This window comes from Loxodonta africana, chromosome 15 (genome assembly GCF_030014295.1).
Source record: "Loxodonta africana isolate mLoxAfr1 chromosome 15, mLoxAfr1.hap2, whole genome shotgun sequence".
NCBI classification, from domain to species: domain Eukaryota; kingdom Metazoa; phylum Chordata; class Mammalia; order Proboscidea; family Elephantidae; genus Loxodonta; species Loxodonta africana.
In genome coordinates, this window is record NC_087356.1 from 43738404 (window position 1) to 43758088 (window position 19685).

The 19685-nt window shown below is 37.6% G+C and overlaps 1 protein-coding gene across 1 annotated transcript in view; it reads right to left on the reverse strand.

The window, feature by feature from the left end:
- Nucleotides 1-2151: 2151 nt before the first annotated feature.
- EIF2AK3 (eukaryotic translation initiation factor 2 alpha kinase 3) overlaps nucleotides 2152-19685 on the reverse strand; it is a 99963-nt gene continuing 82429 nt past the window's right edge. Inside the window, exons 15-17 of the mRNA XM_064268821.1 lie at nucleotides 14201-14302; nucleotides 4084-4146; nucleotides 2152-2746 (exon numbers count right to left, since the gene is read on the reverse strand). Coding sequence (XP_064124891.1) covers nucleotides 2540-2746; nucleotides 4084-4146; nucleotides 14201-14302 — 372 coding nt within the window. The 3' untranslated portion in view covers nucleotides 2152-2539. The remainder of the gene's footprint in view (nucleotides 2747-4083; nucleotides 4147-14200; nucleotides 14303-19685) is intronic.

The following is a 19685-nucleotide window of genomic DNA, read 5'->3' on the forward strand; positions in this document are numbered from 1 at the left end:
ATCGAGCATACACATTATATTTCCCAAATCCAATTCTTCAAATATTTAATCAAGTATCAAGCTTTACGGTAGATGCTACTGGGATTACAAGAAGCAGTTTCTCTGGTAGTGTGGCCATGAACAAGGGAAACTGACCTGGCCCGACTATGGTGTTAAGTACAGAGCTAAAAACTGAGGCAGTGTGGAGGGAGGGGCTTGGAGAGAAGCAAGAAGAGCAACAGCTCTTGGTGAGGAGGTGGGGCTTCAAGTCCCTAAACAAGGCTTTGGGTGAGCGTGCAAAAGACTCCGTTCTGGTTACCTTTGCAGACTTGGGTACTGCTGGCCCAGCCAGATAACCTCCCCACACCTGTTTTCTAGCAACGACATGTTGTCGTTAGGTGCCATGGGGTCACTCAGTTACTAACAGAAAGGTTGGCAGTTTGAACCACCTGCAGCTTTGTGGGAGAAAGACCTGGTGATCAGTTTCCATAAAGACTACAGCCTAGGAAACTCCATGGGGCAGTTCTACTCTGTCACATGGGGTTGCTATAAGCAATGACACACCCAGGATTAAAACGAAAGAAAGCAGGATTATATCATGTAAGAATTTATAAACTCCTAAATAACCTGGTACAAGGGAGTAGAAAAATACTGCATTGGAATCAAAATATCTGCTACTTGCTCACTTTGTGATCCTGGGCAAACCACAGCACGTTTTGGGATCTTGCTTTCATTCTAAGTAGAACGATCATGATAACTAACGCCTGCTAAGGCTACCTGCCAGGGTCGCTGTGAGGGTCAAAAGCTCTGCAGCTGGGATTGAGTGGGGTAGGAGCTAGGAAGAAATCAAAAGCACAAATGTGTAGAGGAAGTAGCGGTTTGCAAGTGAAGTAGGCAGACCAAGAGATGAAGGAGACAGGGATGGATGACCAGGAGCCAAGCAGGACTTGGGAAGACGCACACCGGTCAGCAGCACTATTAATGTGAGAGTCTGGATAGAGTGCAGACACTTGTGAAGTGTTTATCCAGCTTACACATTGCTCATATGTTTGTGGGGCAGGTCAATGGACACCGTCTGTAAAACAGAAGTAATCACACATTTTGGCACTGGTCTTCATGGCTCCATACAGTCCATCTCAGACGCACGTGCAAAGGCAGGTGGGCCTCTGAGATCGGTGCAACTTGCATGTGCACAGTCCTTTAGTGCAGGGTCCCTTCTGTGTTTCCAGATCCCTGGCACAGAGTAGCCACCAAAAAAATGTCTCTTGGTTATGAGTCCTGTGAATTTTTAATAGGACTTGGCTCTGCCAAGTCTCTGGGAAATAACAGAGAAGCCACCTGTCTGGAATAGGTTAGAATAAATTTTCTTTTCTTTTGGATTGTTGATGAGTTGAGTTGAATTTTATTATTGTAAATAATATCACAGAAGAGTCTTCTCAATGAGTGTGTAAATATAGGATTATTTCCTCCACATATGTTCTTTACGAATAAGTTAGCCCCCATTTGGGGGCTAATTCCACAAAGTAAGAGTCAACCATACGTAATTTAAAAAAGTTTTATTAAATCATTTAGACTTGAAAGAAGTCATGATAGTTAACACACGTAAGTGCGTTCTGTACACCACCAACCCAAATGGATTGATTTCAGGAATTTTATAAATAAAAAGTAAACATATTTACAGCAAAAAATAAAAACATGTTAGTCAAGTTAGATGATTAAACTGTTATCTAGAATCAGTCTGGGGGAAGAACCAACCTAGAGGATTACATATAAGACAGTGAAGATTTCATTAGGTTTAAAAAGGCCATACTTGACGAAGTTAGTTGTAATACATGATTCATTTCCTACTACAGCTTTTTCCTCCCCAAGCCAGAACTTTTGACCAATTTACATAAAAAGCTTCATTTTCCCTTTATTGGCGGAAAAAGTACAAAAAGCTCTTACGCTCTCCCTAGAACCATCTAAGGAATAAAGCTATTTAATATCACTGTAAAACTAGCTACGGACATAAACCATTTATACAATTTGTGCTATTTGTCCTCCAAAAGAGTGCAGACTCCTAATTTCCCCACCAGGGACAAAATGGAGTCAGCTTTTTTGGGAACCAGTTTCAAAATCATCATATCTCTAGAAAGCATATTTCTAGAATAATATAGTTACCACATGTGGGCACTGCTAAACTTCTGTACTATAAAAATATTTCTGTTTTAACTCTATCTTTTTTTTTTTTCCTTCAGTTTTTATATATTTTAGAGATCGAGTCTACTTCCCTAGCCAAAAGATGAGGGCTATGGAGTTGGCCAGCCAGTTTCAAGAGACCAATGAAGAAAAAGGACCACACGTGAAAAAGCTTAGTGACAGTCTTCTGCTGGAATGTAGCAAAAACCATAAGTTGGCTCAAATTAGGCTATGCCCCCGAATCCAGTTTAAATATGACTTCGAAAAGGTAGTCCAAAATAAAACTGAGCAAAGAACAAAATCTTCAAGTCCTCAATTTTGGAAAGCCACATTCCTGAGAGGTGGGATATTCTGTGTCAGCTGTTTGGGCTGCCAGCACAACTTAAGGCAAATTACTTGGCAAAGGGCTATGGGAGGTACTTGGCTGTCTTGAATGCTTTGTTCCTGATGAGCTCATGGAGCGAGACCTCTGTCTGAGCACTGTTTTCCCTGGAAGTTCCAAATCTTCAAACACAGCATTTTCAATGATGTCTGTAGCTTCAGGTCGTTCCACAGGGGACGGAGAGAGCATGTGCTGAACCATCACATACTGAAATATAAAAATTGTTTCATGATGACGGGGCTAGGTCTAGACCACAGCACAGTCCTCTAAACTTTTTCTGTAAATATTTTAAGCTTTGCAAGCCATACAGTCTCCGTCACAACTACTCAACTCTGCCACTAAAGCATTAAGGCAGTCATAGGCAATATGTAAATAAATGGGCATGGCTATGTTCCAATAAAACTTTATTCACAAAAAGCAGCAGCAGGCTGGATTTGGCCCATGGACAAACCCTGATGAAAGCGGACATGGATGATTTTTGTGTAGCTGGTTGTTTCCTAACATATAATAAAGGGTCATACAGTAAAGAATATGATTCTTAAACAGTGAAAAAATCGCACTTTAAAAATAACTTCATCTTACAATTATATGTAACTCTACAATTGTCTCAATAAAATTTCAATTAGAAAATAATCATGCCAAAGATCCACATTTAACACTCCTTGAAGACTTTTTTTTGAGCCCCTTTTAATGTAATATATACTCTCATGAGCCACGCTGAGAATCAATTCACCAACTTTGCAAAATACGTGGTAACATAATGATTTTTAGTAAAAACGTATTTCATTTTAGGTTAGTGTATTTCTAAATATATCATTACAAAGTTCATTTTTAAGGTAATCCTTGATTCTATCTATAATGTTGAAGGATAAATTTTGACTTTTTCCAGTTTGACCATTGACACACATAATTTGCTTCAACTTAGTTATTTAAGAAAATTCACGATTTATCAATGTATAAATTTTAAAATGACATGTGTCTGTGGATGAAACATATTAAAAATAACCATAAGCTGTCGGGGGAAAAAAATTCGCCATCAAAATCAGTTTACTTTTTCCCTTCCCACTCTTCTGAACCATTTACTGTGTTACTTTGAGTGGTATAACTCCAACGCACGTGAGCAATGGAAACTAATGCTTTTTTTTCTTTTTTTAAGAAATAAGCCAGTACTTAAGACTCATCTCCAATCTCTATGATAAAGAGGTGAATGGCACTATTATATTACAACTCTTTTCTTGTGAGGGGTGTTACTGTTCTAGGTATTCAGCCTTATTTAAGAGCCTCTCTTTCAAGTAAAGGTTGCTAAAAATTTGTGCACAGGACGTCATACAGTATGGAGCAGAGAGTGTGGACTGGCGAAGCCAGGGTCCAAAGTGCCCGTCTTTGACTTCAACAAGTTGTGTGTTCTTAGGGCGGGTTCCCTTCCTCTAGAGACCTTTGATTTCCTCATCAGTAAAATGCGAAAACTGACAAGTTGACAGCTAAGGACCTCTTATGTTCTAAATACGATTCTAAAAGCAATTAAAGATGAGAATTATACGTACCTCCTGAGGGTATTTCTGAGTAAACAGTGGTGGAAATTTGAGATTTCTAACATCACTTAAGGTCTAAAGAGAAAGAAAAGTGTTACTATCTTTAAATTGATTTTGATATATAAAGCTATTTAAACAAATATATTTTCTGATACAGAAACACTAAGAAGAAAGCTTAGATATTAAACTGGTGGGAAATTTATCAATAGCTTTTCCTGATGTGATACTCTATACATAAGTGCTTCCTGAACACAGATGTACACTATCATATAATCGAAATCTAGAAAATAATTCAGATAAAATTATGTCTGAGCTGTGTATATGGTACTGACAACATATTCCTGTTCTCTAGTGGACAATAATCTTTTCTACTAGCCTCTAATCCCTGTGTATTTGATACGGAAATAGCATATTCTTTAATCCATTCTTTATTTTATTATTTCTATAGTGAAGAAAACCAAGTCAATTGTGCTAAATACAGTATAAAACTATACTTTTGAAAGTTCATTGGGAAACATATAAATCATCACTCTCTTTGTGTTCTGGTTTCCTTATTTATAAGAAATCTAGAATATTAAAATTGGATTATCAAATAAAAAAGTAATCAGGAAAATTGGAATAACAAGTTGAGGAACTTCTGCAGAGAATAATACAAAAAGAGATGGAAAATGGAAGGAAAAAAAGAAGGCCTTTATAGGATTAAGGCAGGAGCACCAGGAAAAGGAAACAGAAAAATGAGAGAATTTATCAAAGATATAAGAAAATTTGCTAGAACCAAAGGCTTCACATCTAACTGAAAGGACTTACTGTTAAGTGTAAGTGAGGGAGGAAAAAAGTCCTATCAATGAAAGGACAAAATTTCAGAACACTATCGATAAAGTCAAAGCCCTAAAAGTATCCAGAAAGGAAAATAAAACAGGTCAAAGAGATCCCATATAAAGAATCAGGTATCACAATGGTGTCAGCTTTTCAACAGCAATACTGGAAGTTACAAGGCAACGAGGCAATGTCATCAAAATTCTGAAGGAAAATTATTTCCGATCTACAATTCTATCCTCACCCAAACTATCAATTAATTGTGAGGATGTAATTAAATACATTTTCAGATACCTAAAGACTCTAAAACTTTATTTTCCACACATCCTTTCTTAGGAACCTACTAGAGAATGTGCTCCCACAAAATAAGAGAGTAATGCAAGAAAAAAGGAAAACATGGAACTCAGGAAACAAAACAGGGAGCGAACCAAGAGTAGGGAGTGTATGTCTGAATGACAACTTATAGAAAATCTAGACAGTAACCAGTCCAGACTGGATAAAAGGGCAGAAGGCTTGAGAAGAAAGACTCCAGAAAAAAAAAAAAAAAAAAAGGCTTTAATTGAGGATCGAGAAAATACTGCTTGACGTGTGACATTACTTAAAAGTTAACAACAAAGGTTCACAGAAAACTAAGCAATTGAGAAAAGGCACTTCTGGGGAGAAAAGGGTTGCATAAGAAAGAAAAGAAGTCAGAGTACATTATTTGACCTTACACAGAACAATCTTTGCGAGGGTCAAGATAAATCCTATTAATCTAACCATAAATATTTTTATATAACTACATAAATTTTTAAACTTTTTTTTATTGAAATAAAATTCACATAACATAAAATCCACCATTTTAACCACATTAAAGTGTATGTCTCAGTGGTTTTTAGTACACTTACAGCGTTGTGCCACTATCTGATTGCAGAATATTTTCATCACTCAAAAGGAACCCTATATCTATTAAGCGGTCACTCCCCATGTTCCCCTTTCCCAGTCCCTGGCAACCACTAATCTCCTGTCTGTCATATAATATGTAGCCTTTTGTGTCTGGCTTCTTTCACTTGGCACAATGGTTTCAAGGTTCATCTATGTTGTGGCATGTATCAGTACTTCACTCCTTTATATTGCCAAATAATATTCCATTGTATGAATATACCACATTTTGTTTATCCATTCATTGATGGACATCTGTGTTGTTTCTACTTTTTGCCTATTATGAACTATGCTGCTATGAACATTTGTGTATAAGTTTTCATAGGGACATACGTTTTCAATTCTCTTGAGTATATGCCTAGGAGTGCAACTCTTGGGTGATAAGGCAACTCTATGTTTAACATTTTAAGAAACTGCCAAACTGGCTGTATCATTTTATAATGCCACCAGCAATGTATGAAGGTTCCAATTTCTCCGCATCCTTACCAACATTATTGCTGGCTATTTGAGTATAGCCAACCTCTAGAGGGTATGAAAGGAGCCCTGGTAGTAAGCCGGTTAAGTGCTCAGCTGCTAAGTGAAGGGTTGGTGGTTCAGACCCTGCCAGCAGCTCCACAGGAGAAAGACCTGGTGATCTGTTCCCGTAAAGATTACAGCCTAGAAAACCCTTTGGGGCAGTTCTACTCTGCCATGTGGGGTCACTGTGAGTTGAAATCGACTCAAGGGCACCCAACAAGAGTAATAACAAGGGGATGTGAAGTGGTAACTCAATGTGATTTGCATTTCCCTAATAACTAACGATATTAAGCATCTTTTCATGTATTTCTCGGACATCTGAATATTTTCTTTGGAGAAATATCTATTCACGTCCTTTGCTCATTTTTAAATTGGGTTATTTGTATTTTTATTGTTGAATTATAAGCATGTTTTATATATTCTGGATACTAGACCCTTATCAAATATATGATTTGAAAATTTTTCTTCCATCCAGTGGATTGCCTTTTCATTTCCTCAATAGTGTCTTCTGATGTACTTATAACTACATGCATTTTGATGTCATTCTGATTCCCAATCCTTTATATATGTTGGACCTGTTTTATTTTCCTTTTTGGATACTTTTAGGGCCTTTATCTCTAGGATTCTGAAATCTAGCCATTTTTGTTTTTTCCCCCCACTTATTGTACAAAACACTTTTCAGGCCCTTTCAATTAGAAGATGTGTCTTTTGGTTCTATGGGAGAACTACATCCTGTTCTACCATGGCCAGAAGTCAATAGACAAGGTCTAAAACGGACAAATTAAGAAACGGTGGTGGTGCAGCCAACATGGTACCCTAGAAAGCCGCACCATGCTGTCCCTCTGAAGCAAAGACCTGAAAAACTAAGGAAAACAGATATAAAATGTCAATCCTGGAATCCTAAGCATCAAATGAAGGAATAAAGAACTAGATCAAACACCAAATGGAAGAAGAATCTGACAGAAAATTGAACGAAGAGAGATACAGAGTGGAGGTCCCCTGCCAATTAAGACGATACAGCATCACCATTTTGGAAAACAGCCAGCTACAACCCTGGACAGGGAGTTTGGGAAGGCAACTTCACAGAGCTCCCAACAGGAGAAAGTGTGCCCAGTAAACAGAGAAACATGCTCTCCCACCTCTCAACACTTCTGGTGAGTAACAGCAAGAACCATTCCAGTCTAGCAGTTCCCACTGCTGGGGCCCATAACATGAACCCACCTCCTTGGCCTGCCATGCACCTCTCACCATGTGGCTTTTTCCCCCTTCTTTTTTCCTTTCCTTTCTTTTTTCCACCTAACCCTATACACCACCTTCCCCTATTTCCACAGGCCCCCACTGCACCACTGTGGCCAGAGAGCCACCAGCCCGCTCCTGTGCCAGGCCCTCCCCACCCCTACCTGCCTGCTGCCATGCCATTTTTGTTTGTTTTCTTTTTTCCCCTTTCTCATTTTTCTTTCTCCCCACCTAGTCCCGTATGCCCCGACTACCTGCCCTGATATATCAAAACAAAGGATGAAAAAGATGCATATACAATCACAGTAAATAAAGAAAATAATGTCACAGAGACAGCAGACAATATCAAAACATATAAAAAAGCAGGACAAGATGGCTCCAGCAAGTGACCAAAACAAAGACTCAGATACCCGTCTGGTAGGAGGAAAAAGCAGTGGAACTACCTGATACAGAATTCAAAAGACTAATGTTTAGGGTTCTCCAAGAGATTAGGAAAGAGACCAATGCTAAAATCAAGGAACAAATAGATAAAATGATGGAAAACACAGACAAAACTGAGGAAAACAGAGCCAAAATCAAGGAAAACACAGAAAAACAATAGAAGAATTGAGAAAAATAATACAAGAACAAAATGTCAAAATAAATAATTAGAAATCATAAAAAAACAGCAACTAGAAATCCAAAAAATAAATAACAAAATTTCAGAAACGGGCACTCAATAGAAGGTTCTAAGAGCAAATTTGAAATAATGGGAGAGAGAATCAGTGAGATTGAAGACATATCCTTGAATGCCACTTTGTTTGAAGAAAAATCAGAGAAAAGAATGAAGAAAAAGGAAGAAAATCTCTTGATTGTACGTATGATCAGAGTTATGGAATGGGGGATAAAATGGAAAACACAGAGAAGACTATTGAAGATTTGCTAGCAGAAAACTCACCAAATATGAAAGATGAAAAGCTGACTATCCAAGAAGCTCAACAAACCCCATCTAGGATAGACCTCAAAAGAAAGTTACCAAGAAATATAATCACACTTGCCAAAAGCAAAGACAAAGAAAGAACCCTGAGAGCAGCTTGAAAAAACACAAAAAGTCACATACAAAGGGAAAACAATAATAAGCTCTCATTACTCAGCAGAAATTATGCAGGCAAGAAGGCAATAACATATATATGACCTTGAAAGGAATAATAATAAAAAAAAAACTGCCAACCAAGAATAATATATCCTGCAAAACTCTCTCTCTCAAATATGATGGTAAAATTAGGACATTACCAGATAGAAATAAAGGCAATTCATAAAAACCAAATCAAACTAACATGAAATATTAAAGGGAGGCCTTCAGTTAGAGAACCAACAACATTAGGCAACAGCTTGAGTCTAGAACACAGGGCAGCATCAGCCAGATACCAACTTAAGTAAAGACCTCTCGATAATAAAGCGAAAAGAGTTAAAACAGGGAAATAGAGGCACCAACCTGTAAATGACAATGTCAAAATATCAAAAGGGGAACAAACGATGTAGGGATAGAACTTTCAAATGGAGAGGAAGTCAAGGCGAAATCAAGTAATAAAAGATTGGTTCAAAATTCGGAAGATAAGGGTAAATTTCAAGGTAACCACAAAAAAAGTTAACGAACCTACTCATCAGAATATAAAAGGACAAAAGCATAAAGACTCCATAAACATAACAACCATAATAATGAAAGGAAAGAAAATTCACCAATGGAACTCAGAACAGGAAAGAGGAACAAAGAAAACATCAGCACCACACACACAAAAAAAGTACAACAATATGACTGCAATAAACTTGTATCTATTGGTAATCATACTGAACGTAAATGGCTTAAACACAGCCATAAGGAGACAGAGAGCAACAGAATGGATAAAAAACAGGACCCATCAATATGCAGTCTCCAAGAGACACACCTTAGAAATAAAGACATAAATTTATTAAAATTCAAAGGATGGAAAATTGACAGTTCCACAATAATAGTAGGAGACTTCAACATACCACTCTCAGTAAAGGACAGAACATCTAGAACGAAACTCAACAAAGATACAGAAGATCTAAAGGCCATAATCAAACCAACTTGACCTCACAGACATATACTGAACACTCCACCAAAAAGCAGGAAAGTATACATTCTTTTACAATGCACATGGAACATTCTCCAGAACAGACCAAAATTTAGGCCACAAAGCAAATGTCAATAAAATCCAAAACAATGAAATAATACAAAGCATTCTCTCTGATCAAAAAGCCATAAAAGTAGAAATAAATAACAGGAAGAGCAAGGGAAAAAATCAAATACATTAAAACTGAATTAACACCCTGCTTAAAAACAACTAAGTAATAGAAGAAATCAAAGAGGGAATCAACAAATTCCTATAATCATATGAAAATGAAAACACATCACACCAAAACCTTTGGGACACAGCAAAAGCAGTACTTAAAGGGCAATTCATAGCAATAAACACACAAATAAATAGCCAAAATTGAAATGTTAGTCCTACACCTCAAACAAATAGAAAGAGAACAGAGAGAAGCCCATGGCCACCAGAAGAATGGAAACAATAAAGATCAGAGCAGAAAGAAATGAAATCAAGAACAGAAAAACAATAGAAAGAATCAACAAAAGTTGGTTCTTTGGAAAGATCAACAAAATCGACAAACCACTGTCCAAAGTGACAAAAGCAAAACAGGAGAGGAAGCAAATAACCCAAAACAAAAAATGAGATGGGGGACATTACAACAGACCCAACTGAAATAAAAAGGATCATAACAGAATACTATGAAAAACTGTACTTCAACAAATTTGAGAACCTAGAAAAAATTTCTAAAAACACACTACCTACCTAAACTAACACACACTGAGGTTGAAAATCTGAAGAGACCCATAACAAGAAAAGAGATTGAAGAAGTAAAAAAACAACTTCCAACCAAAAAAGGCCCTGGCTCAGATGGCTTCACTGGAAAATTTTACCAAACATTCAGAGAAGAGCTCACACCAATACTGCTCAAACTACTTAAGACCATAGAAAAGGTAGGAATACTCCTGGATTAATTCTCCAAAGCCAGCATAATCCTGATACCAAAGTCAGACAATGACACCAGGCAAAAAAGAAAATTACAGAGCAATATCTCTCATGAATGTAGATGCAAGAATTTTCAACAAAATTCTAGCCAATACATTAAGAAAATCTATTAAGAAAATGTTCTGCATCCCACTTTGGTGAGTAGCATCTGGGGTCTTCAATGCTAGCAACCAGCCATCTAAGATGCATCAATTGGTCACAACTCACTTGGGGCAAAGGAGAATGAAGAACACCAAGACATAAGGTACAGATGACCTCAAGAGACAGAAAGGGCCACATAAACCACACACTACATCAGACTGAGTTCAGAAGAACTAGATGGTGCCGACCTACCACCGATGACTGCCCTGAAAGGGAATGCAACAGTGAATCCCTGATGCAGCAGGAGAACAGTGGGATGCAGATCTCAAATTCTTGTAAAAAGACCAAACTTAATGGTCTGAATGAGACTGGAGGGACCCCCGAGGTCACAGTTCCCAGACCCTCTGTTAGCCCAAGACTGGAACCATGCCTGAAGCCAACTCTTCAGACAGGGATTAGAGTGCACTATAAGACAGAAAATGATACTGGTGAGGAATGGGCTTCTCAGTTCAAGTAGACACATGAGACTATGTGGCAGCTCCTGTCTGCAGGCTAGATGAGAAGCCAGAGGAGGACAAGAGTTGGTTGAATGGACATGGGGAATACAGGGTGGAGAGGAGGAGTGTGTTGTCTTATTAGGGGGAGAGAAGTTAGAGGAGAATATAGCAAAATGTGGATAAGGACTTGATTTGTAAACTTTCAATTAAAACACACACACACACAAAAATTCTAGCCAACAGAATTCAGCATCATATTCAAAAAAATAATACACCACAAACAAGTGGGATTCATACCAGGTATTCAAGGATGGTTCAACATTAGAAAATCAATCAATGCAATCCACTACATACAGTAAAAGAAAAGAATCACATGATCATCTCAATCGATGTACAAAAGGTATTCGGCAAAGTCTAACACCCATTCCTGATAAATACACTCAATAGAACAGGAATAGAAGGGAAACTCCTCAACATAATAAAAGACATCTATACAAAACTAACAGCCAACATCATTCTCAAGGGAGAGAGGTTGAAAGCATTCACCCGAGAACGGGAAAAAGACAAGGATGCCCTTTATCACAACTTCTATTTAATATTGTCCTGGAAGTCCCAGCTAAAGCAAAAAGAGATAAGGACATCCAAATGGGAAAGGAAGAAGTAAAACTATCCCTATTTGAGGATGATATGATCCTACACATAGAGAACCTTAAAGATTCCACAAGAAAACTAATGGAACTAATAGAAAGATTCAGCAGAATATAAGATCGACATACAAAAAGCAGTTGGATTCTCAGTTATCTAGAGCTGCTGTAACAGAAATACCACAAGAGGATGGCTTCAACAAACAGAAGTTTATTCTCTCACAGTCTACTAGGCTAGAAGTTCAAATTCAGGGCATCAGCTCCAGGGTAAGGTTTTCTCTCTCTGTCAGCTCTGGAGCAAGGTCCTTGTCTTCAATCTTTCCCTGGACTAGGAGCTTCTCAGCACAGGGACCCTGAGCCCAAAGGACGTGATATTCTCCTGGCTCTTATTTCTTGGTTGTGTGAGGTCCCCATGTCTTTCTGCTCGCTTCTCTCTTTTATATCTCAAAAGAGATTGGCTTAAAACACAATCTTTTTTTTTTTAATCTTGTAGATTGAGTTATGCCTTATCAACATAACTGCCACTAATCCCATCTCATTAACATTGTTGCAGCCACAGTATCAATCCATCTCATTGAGGGTCTTCCTCTTTTTTGCTGACCCTCTACTTTACCAAGCATGATGTCCTTCTCCAGGGATTGATCCCTCCTGATAACATGTTTAAAGTATGTAAGGCGTAGTCTCGCCATCCTTGCCTCTAAGGAGCATTCTGGAATACTACACAATGATAAATAACAATAATGAATTTCTGAAACATTTCACAACATGGATGAATTTGGAGGGCATTATGCTCAGTGGAATAAGTCACAAAAGAACAAATACTGTATGAGAGTACTATTATAAAAAACCAAGGAAAGGTTTACATACAGAACAAACTTAACTTTGATGGTTATGAGGGAGGGGAGGGATGGGAGGAGAAATCACTAACTAGAATGTAGACAAGTGGTAACTTTGGTGAAGAGAAAGACAACACACAATATAAAGAAAGCCAGTACAACTTGACCAAGGCAAAGTCATAGAAAATGTCCTATATCCTACTTCGGTGAGTAGCGTCTGGGTTCTTAAAAGCTTGTGAATGGCCATCTAAGATACATCTACTAGTCCAATCCAAGGAGAATGAAGAAAACCAAAGACACAAGGAAAATATTAGTTCAAAGGACTAACGGACCACATGACCCACAGCCTCCACCAGCCTGAGCCCAGAAGAATTAGATGGTGTCTGGCTACCATGACCTACTGCTCTGACAGAGATTGAAATAGAGAGTTCTGGACAGAACGGAAAAATAATTAGAACAAAATGCAAATTCCCCCTCACAAAAAAAAGAAAAAAAAAAATAGACCAGACTTATTGGTCTAAAAGAGACTGGAGGAACCCGAGACTATGGCCCTCAGACATACTTCTAACTCGGAGATGAAGCCACTCCCAAGTTCACCTTTCAGCCAAAGATTAGGCAGTCCTATAAAACAAACAATAACACACGTGAAGAATGTGCATCTTAGTTCCATCAAGTATACCAGACCAGTGGGCAACACTTGCCCAAAATCCAAGCGTAGAAGACAAGAAGGGACAGGAAAACTGGATGAAAGGAGAGGAGGAACCTGGGGAGGAAGGGGAAAGGGGGAGAGTGCTGACACAGTGCGGGGATTGCAACCAATGTCATAAAACAGTTTGTGTATAAATTTCTTAATGAGAAACTAATTTGCGCTGTAAACTTTCACTTAAAGCACAAAAAAATTAAAGAAATAAATGGTGAAAAAGGCATAAGCTTTGGAAATATGGAAGTACCAGGGACAACAGCTAGGAAAGTTGATAGTGACGACTTTCAGAGGATGTGGAAGAAGATGACAAAGGATGACTTTTAAAAGACATTTAGTACTATCTGCATCAAAAGATAAGGTTATGGTTTATTTCTAATGGAAAAAGAAAGTTAATTATGCTTAATTTGGCAGCTTTTAATTCTTCTCTGACGAAGCACCGCCATCATCACTGTCGCCCCCCACTATATTACTCCATGTTTCCCCAGGTTTGCATTTATTACAAATTTTTTGAGGGCAAAGCATTGTTTTACTGATGAATTTAAGCAAACAGAAGAAAGAATTACACTAAATAATTTCTGAAGATCAAAGCTTTAAATAGAAGCAAATAGTCTTCAAATCCTGCCTATACTGCAGCCTCTTTCACTTCCATGTAATTAGTCTGCTGGTATTAAGAATAACTTAACCTTATTTTAAATCTCTTTCTTTTGCAAATTTTAGACTCCTTTCTTTTTCCATCTTTTTTTTGGTGTGTGTGTGGGGGGGGGGTGGTGGTGGCGGTACTTACCCTGACCCTTTCCATCTGAGTGCTGAATGGGTACAGCAATTCAAACAGAATCAGGCCTAAAGAAAAGATATCCACTTTGTGAGAGTAGTTGTTTCCATGAATCTGAAATGCCATGCAAAGAAGAAATATAAAAAACAATTAATACAGTTAAAGTATAACTGATACCATGCCATTGGTGTAATCCCAAGATTTACTCAGTCACTCCTTGATTTTAATGTAATTGTCTCTATAAAAATGTTAGTAGAGTTAATAAATCTCCCCGGTCTCTTTTCTTCAACCCACCACACCAACAGTAATTAAGCTACTCAGCATTACAGAAGGAAAGCCTGGGTACAGCTCAGAGATATGCATCAGTAAAATAGGCCAGCAGAAACCTGGAGCCTTGCAATGCAAAAAAAAAGTTTGTGGGAGCCAGTAAAAGCTGCTCATCTGCCCCGGAGGTGAAGTTTTTCAAAGCAAGCCCTATCTGATGCAAATCTCTCATTTCTAATCATCTTAGTCCTTACCCATTTTTATGAGAAAATCTTCATTACTCCAAACCACTAATCAACTGTGCTTAGCCCTCATTATGGCACCTAATTATGGACTGCTTTGCATTCTTACTTGTATTTTTCATGTGCGTATTTCTTATTCTTCACAACTAGATTATAAAGTCCTAGAGGGAAGGGAACTGCTGCTTTTGTGTTCCCACCAGCCAGCACTGGGCTAAGTAAAGAGAAGGCCCTCAATAAATACTTATTTGTTAAAATGAACAAATGAATTACAGCTCAACTACTCTATTAAACAAAGCCTTATTCAAATTAAAAGTGACCTCCTGGGGGCTCAGGAGAACCCTTTTATTCGTGACTGTTAGTTTCAGGCACATAACTTGACATTCTACAAACAGCCAAGGAAAGGTGTCGCTTTGGAAATCTCTACGCAACCATTTCTCAAGGGGTGGGGGGTGGTTACAAGATGGGTTGCCAAGGTACAATTATGCCTTTCACAAACTCCTCTCTAAAATTCACTAGGTATCTGTCCCTCTGGGCTGACTGGCTTCCTTTCAAGCAGCCAGCCTACTTGTACGCCTTTATAACACCAGGTGGGAGTTTTAGTGATCACCTTAGCTGCATCAGCCTCCTCCCTCCTAAGTGACTGACTGTAGCTATTTGCATCCTCTCTGACCTCTTAGCCCTGAGGTTTGGGAAGTACTCAAAGAAAATATGTTCAAAAACAATGCTTACAGGGATTCGAACTGCTGACCTTTTGGTTAGCAGCCTATCTCTTAACTACTACGCCACCAGGGTGTCTTTACAGGGACAGAATATAAATTGACACAATTTCATGAAGTGTAACTTGACAATATATATCTCACACATATTGACTCCCACTTAATGATCCCACTTTAGTTCGACTACCCTAGGGTACATGGAACTGTGGACAGTTATCCAAGTGATATTTCCAACAGTAAAATTTAGAGTAACTAAAGGGTCCAGAAGACGTACTGAATAAATTGCTTAACAGAGAGAATACTATTGCAGCCAAAAATGTTTCCTAAGAACATTTAATAACATGGGAAATGCTTGTATTTAATATTGTACACAAAATTTTACAAAGAATCCCAATGTCATTTTCAAAGTAAGATATGTATATAAATATGTTATGATATAAAATATAAATATAAAACTAACCACTGTTAATGTCTTAGGGTCTTTTAGTAAGTGATTATTTTTTCTTTATACCTTCCTGTATTTTCCGCATTCCCTACAGAGATGACAAATTAATATACGAGAAAAAAAGTATCACTAAATATGTTTTAAAAAAGTATAGCCTCATGGATACATGAAAAGTGACCTTTACAAAATATCTAAAAAAAATAATGATATCAAGCACAAAAACCCAAGAGGGGGCTATAACACACCTTTTAGGAGTTCACATTGATTGTTTTGGAGTTTACATTGATTGTTTTATCACTGTGTAATACTGGAATCTGGCCTGTATTTCTTGATATTACAACCAAGAATAAAGTAACTGTGAGATGTTTACTCTAAGAAGGACAAGGTCATTTAGTCCAAGAAAGATAACAAAATTAAACAATGTCTTAGTATAACTTCTAAGACTTTGGTAAGACAATTCAAACAGCCAAAGTATTTGGAAAGGCTTTTGCTCGTCCCCCTTTTATTTCTTATTGTTGTAAAAATATAGGTAACATTGAAAGGCGTTTTAAAGGGACATTTTTATAAAGTGACAGTTTCTGTAGTTAAAGAAGGTTATTAAGAAGGGGGAGTCCTTGGGTGGTGTAAGCAGCTAATGTGCTCAGCGGCTAACTGAAAGGTTGGAGTTGTTTCGAGTTCACCAAAGGCACCTCGAAAGAAAGGCCTGGGGATTTACTTCCAAAAATTAGCAACTGAAAACCCTATGGAGCACAGTTCTACTCTGACACACATGGTGTCGGTAACAGGAGTGTTAAGCCTTTCCGTTTTCCGTTCCATATTTAACTATTGTACATCTCCACGACGAGATTCCTGCAGCTATCCTTGGTTTTCCAGTACCTTCGACACCACCAAACGTAGCATCATTTGTCATCAATCTCTTCCTTTGTCAAATGGCAACCTGTGCCTCCAACAAACACACGCACATGCCTCTATGGGTATACACACATCTACGGGCATACACAATGCAACCCCAAACCAAAGGAGAGCGAACACAGCAGTGCGTATAAGAAGGCCAAGACTATCTGGTATTGACCTTCTCACTGAAACTCATGGTCACTCAACCATCAAATATTAATGAGTACATGCTATATGCTGGGCAACTGTTTTAGGTGTTGGGGATAGAGTAAAAAAAAAAGATAAACTAGGTCCCTATTTTGACAGCAAGGTATCCAGGTGGCACAAACGGTTTGCACTAGACTACTAACATAAAAGAAGCCTGGGAGGTGCAGTGGTTAAGCACTTGGCTGCTAACCTAAAGGTTAGCTGTTCTAACCTACCAGCTGCTCTGCGGAAGAAAGGTGTGGCAGTCTGTTTCTGTAAAGATTACAGCCTTGGAAACCCTATGGGGCAGTTCTACTCTGTTCTACTGGGTCATTATGAGTCGGAATCAACTCAACAGCAATACATAGTAGTAGCGGTAGTACTACCCAAAAGGTTGTCAGTTCAAAGCCACCCAGTGGTACTGCAGAAGAAAGACCCGGTGATCTGTTTCTGTAAAGATTACAGCCCAGAAAACTCCATGGAGCACAGTTCTATTCAGTAATACATGGAGTCACCATGAGTAGGAATCAACTCAAGGGCAATGAATTTGGTTATTCTGATAGCTTATATTTTAGGGAGGAAGATTAGAACAATATCAGAGAATTATAAATGCTATGAAAAGAATAAACAGAATAATGGGATAGACCCAGAGGGACGACTGCCTAAACAGGGTGGCCAGGGGCGCCTCTCCATCTGCTGAGGCTTCCATTAATAAGCAGGCAGATAGAATTTCTTTTTATTTAGTCATTCCTACTTTGGTTTTTACAATACTTAAAATGAGAAGGTATTATTTCCAGCCTCTTGAATAATGATGAATTCTTAAACACTTAAATTTTTTATTATGGTAAAAAATATATATAACAAAACATCTGCCATTCTAACAATGTTTTAAGTGTAAGTGCAGTTACCATGTTGCAATCCTCACCACTATCCGGTTTCACAAATTTCCATCCTCCTAAACAGAAACTCATCCCTTTATGTAATAACTCCCAATCTCCCTTCTCCGCAGCCCCTGGTAACCACTAATAAACTTCTGTCTCTATGCATCTTATTAGAAACTTTCTAACATCAATTCTGATACATGTTTATGTAGAAAGATGAGGAAATATAGAAAAGTCCAAAATAGATTAAAAATCATTTAAGTGCAGCGATTCTGCCTATGGCTATAAATATGTATGCAGAGTGTTTCAATCATATTGAACACAGTTTTAATTTTTCTGTCACCAAGTCCTGGCCGCCTCATTTGACTGGGATGATTCAACGACATGGGCCAACGGATTTCTTTTTCTACATGAGTCTTTATGGTTACTTGGGTTGCAAATAACCAACTGTGTAAGACGAATGGTCTCTTAGAAATTAAAATCGCTACTGTAACTTTTTCTAATTTCTAAATTTATGTATCTTTTTTCCCTTAAGTAGATTTGCTATAGAGAATTATCTGTTCTATTTAAAACCTTAAAAACAAACCGTAATTTTTTTTACTCGGTTTTACCAATATCAGTTCTTTCCTTGTTTTTCCCTTCTTTTTGCTGATCCCTCCTGCCCCACCCAAGGTACTGAGCAGAATGCGAAAATTGTAATGTGCTTTTGCAACGAAGGACTGCAAATAAATTTATCTCTAAGTAGAACTTTGATAGCTTCCTAAAAAATTTCAATATTTTTAATTTTTTCATTATTTTTCTCAATACTTTGTATGAGTATTTTTACTTCATTATTGACCTAATGGTCACTTAGGAGGGTTTTTAAATTTCCAGCTAACCAACAAAAGCAAAAACAAAACAAAAAACAGTTCCTATGTTTGCAAATATATCTGCTTCCTCATGGCCTAGAGGTTTGAAATAAAAATATATCCATTTTAAATCATTCATCAATAAGTGTTCAAACAACAAATGTTAAATAAGCCCTAGTATATTCTTTATACATCTTTCATTTTTAACCTTTGTTCTGTGAAAAAAAAAATTGCCAAATCTTAAATTTCTCTTTCATGATGAAACCTGAACATGCTTATTTATTGTCGTAACGAATATCTGGCTTTAGAATTCCTTTACGTTGTTTTGTTTTGTGCTTTGGATTTCCCTACCTTTCCTTTTCCTATAGTTGGCTTTCAGCTCCTGCAGTGACACAGAAGGTAGAAACATTGGTTTTAATCCTATTAGCTGAATTTAGGTACATCAAATGCAAATCCCTACACCTGCCTATGCTTTCCCTGTTCTTACCCTCTTGCATTTCTTGATCTTTGTTAATTTAAAATGGGAGTTACAGACCCAGCTTATTACGATGACTATACTTAAAGTTATATACCTTTTACTAAAAACACATTTTGGATTTTATATTCAATTTTAATTTAATACCCATATTTACTAGTCATTGATACTAATTGGTCTTGATGTCCATTGCCAATATTTTTATATTACCAGTTTCTCTTAATTCTTAAGTTCAATTTTAAATAGTAATACATTCACGTGGTTCAAAAAAAAGTATACAGTAAAACTTTCCCTCCCCACCCTCTCCCTCATCTGCCTGGTCTCCACCAGCCACCTCCCCTCTGCCCACTGCCTCTATAACCATTCATTTTCTGCATCTTTTCCCCCAGTTCCTTTATGTAAATATAAACAAACACATATTTATCTTTTTCTCCTTTACAGAAAAGGTACCCCACTATGCACACATTTGTGCACCTGCCTTTTTCACTTGAGGTTTTTTGCTTACACTCACCTATCTAAAATTGTCTAATTTCTTTGTACATGAAT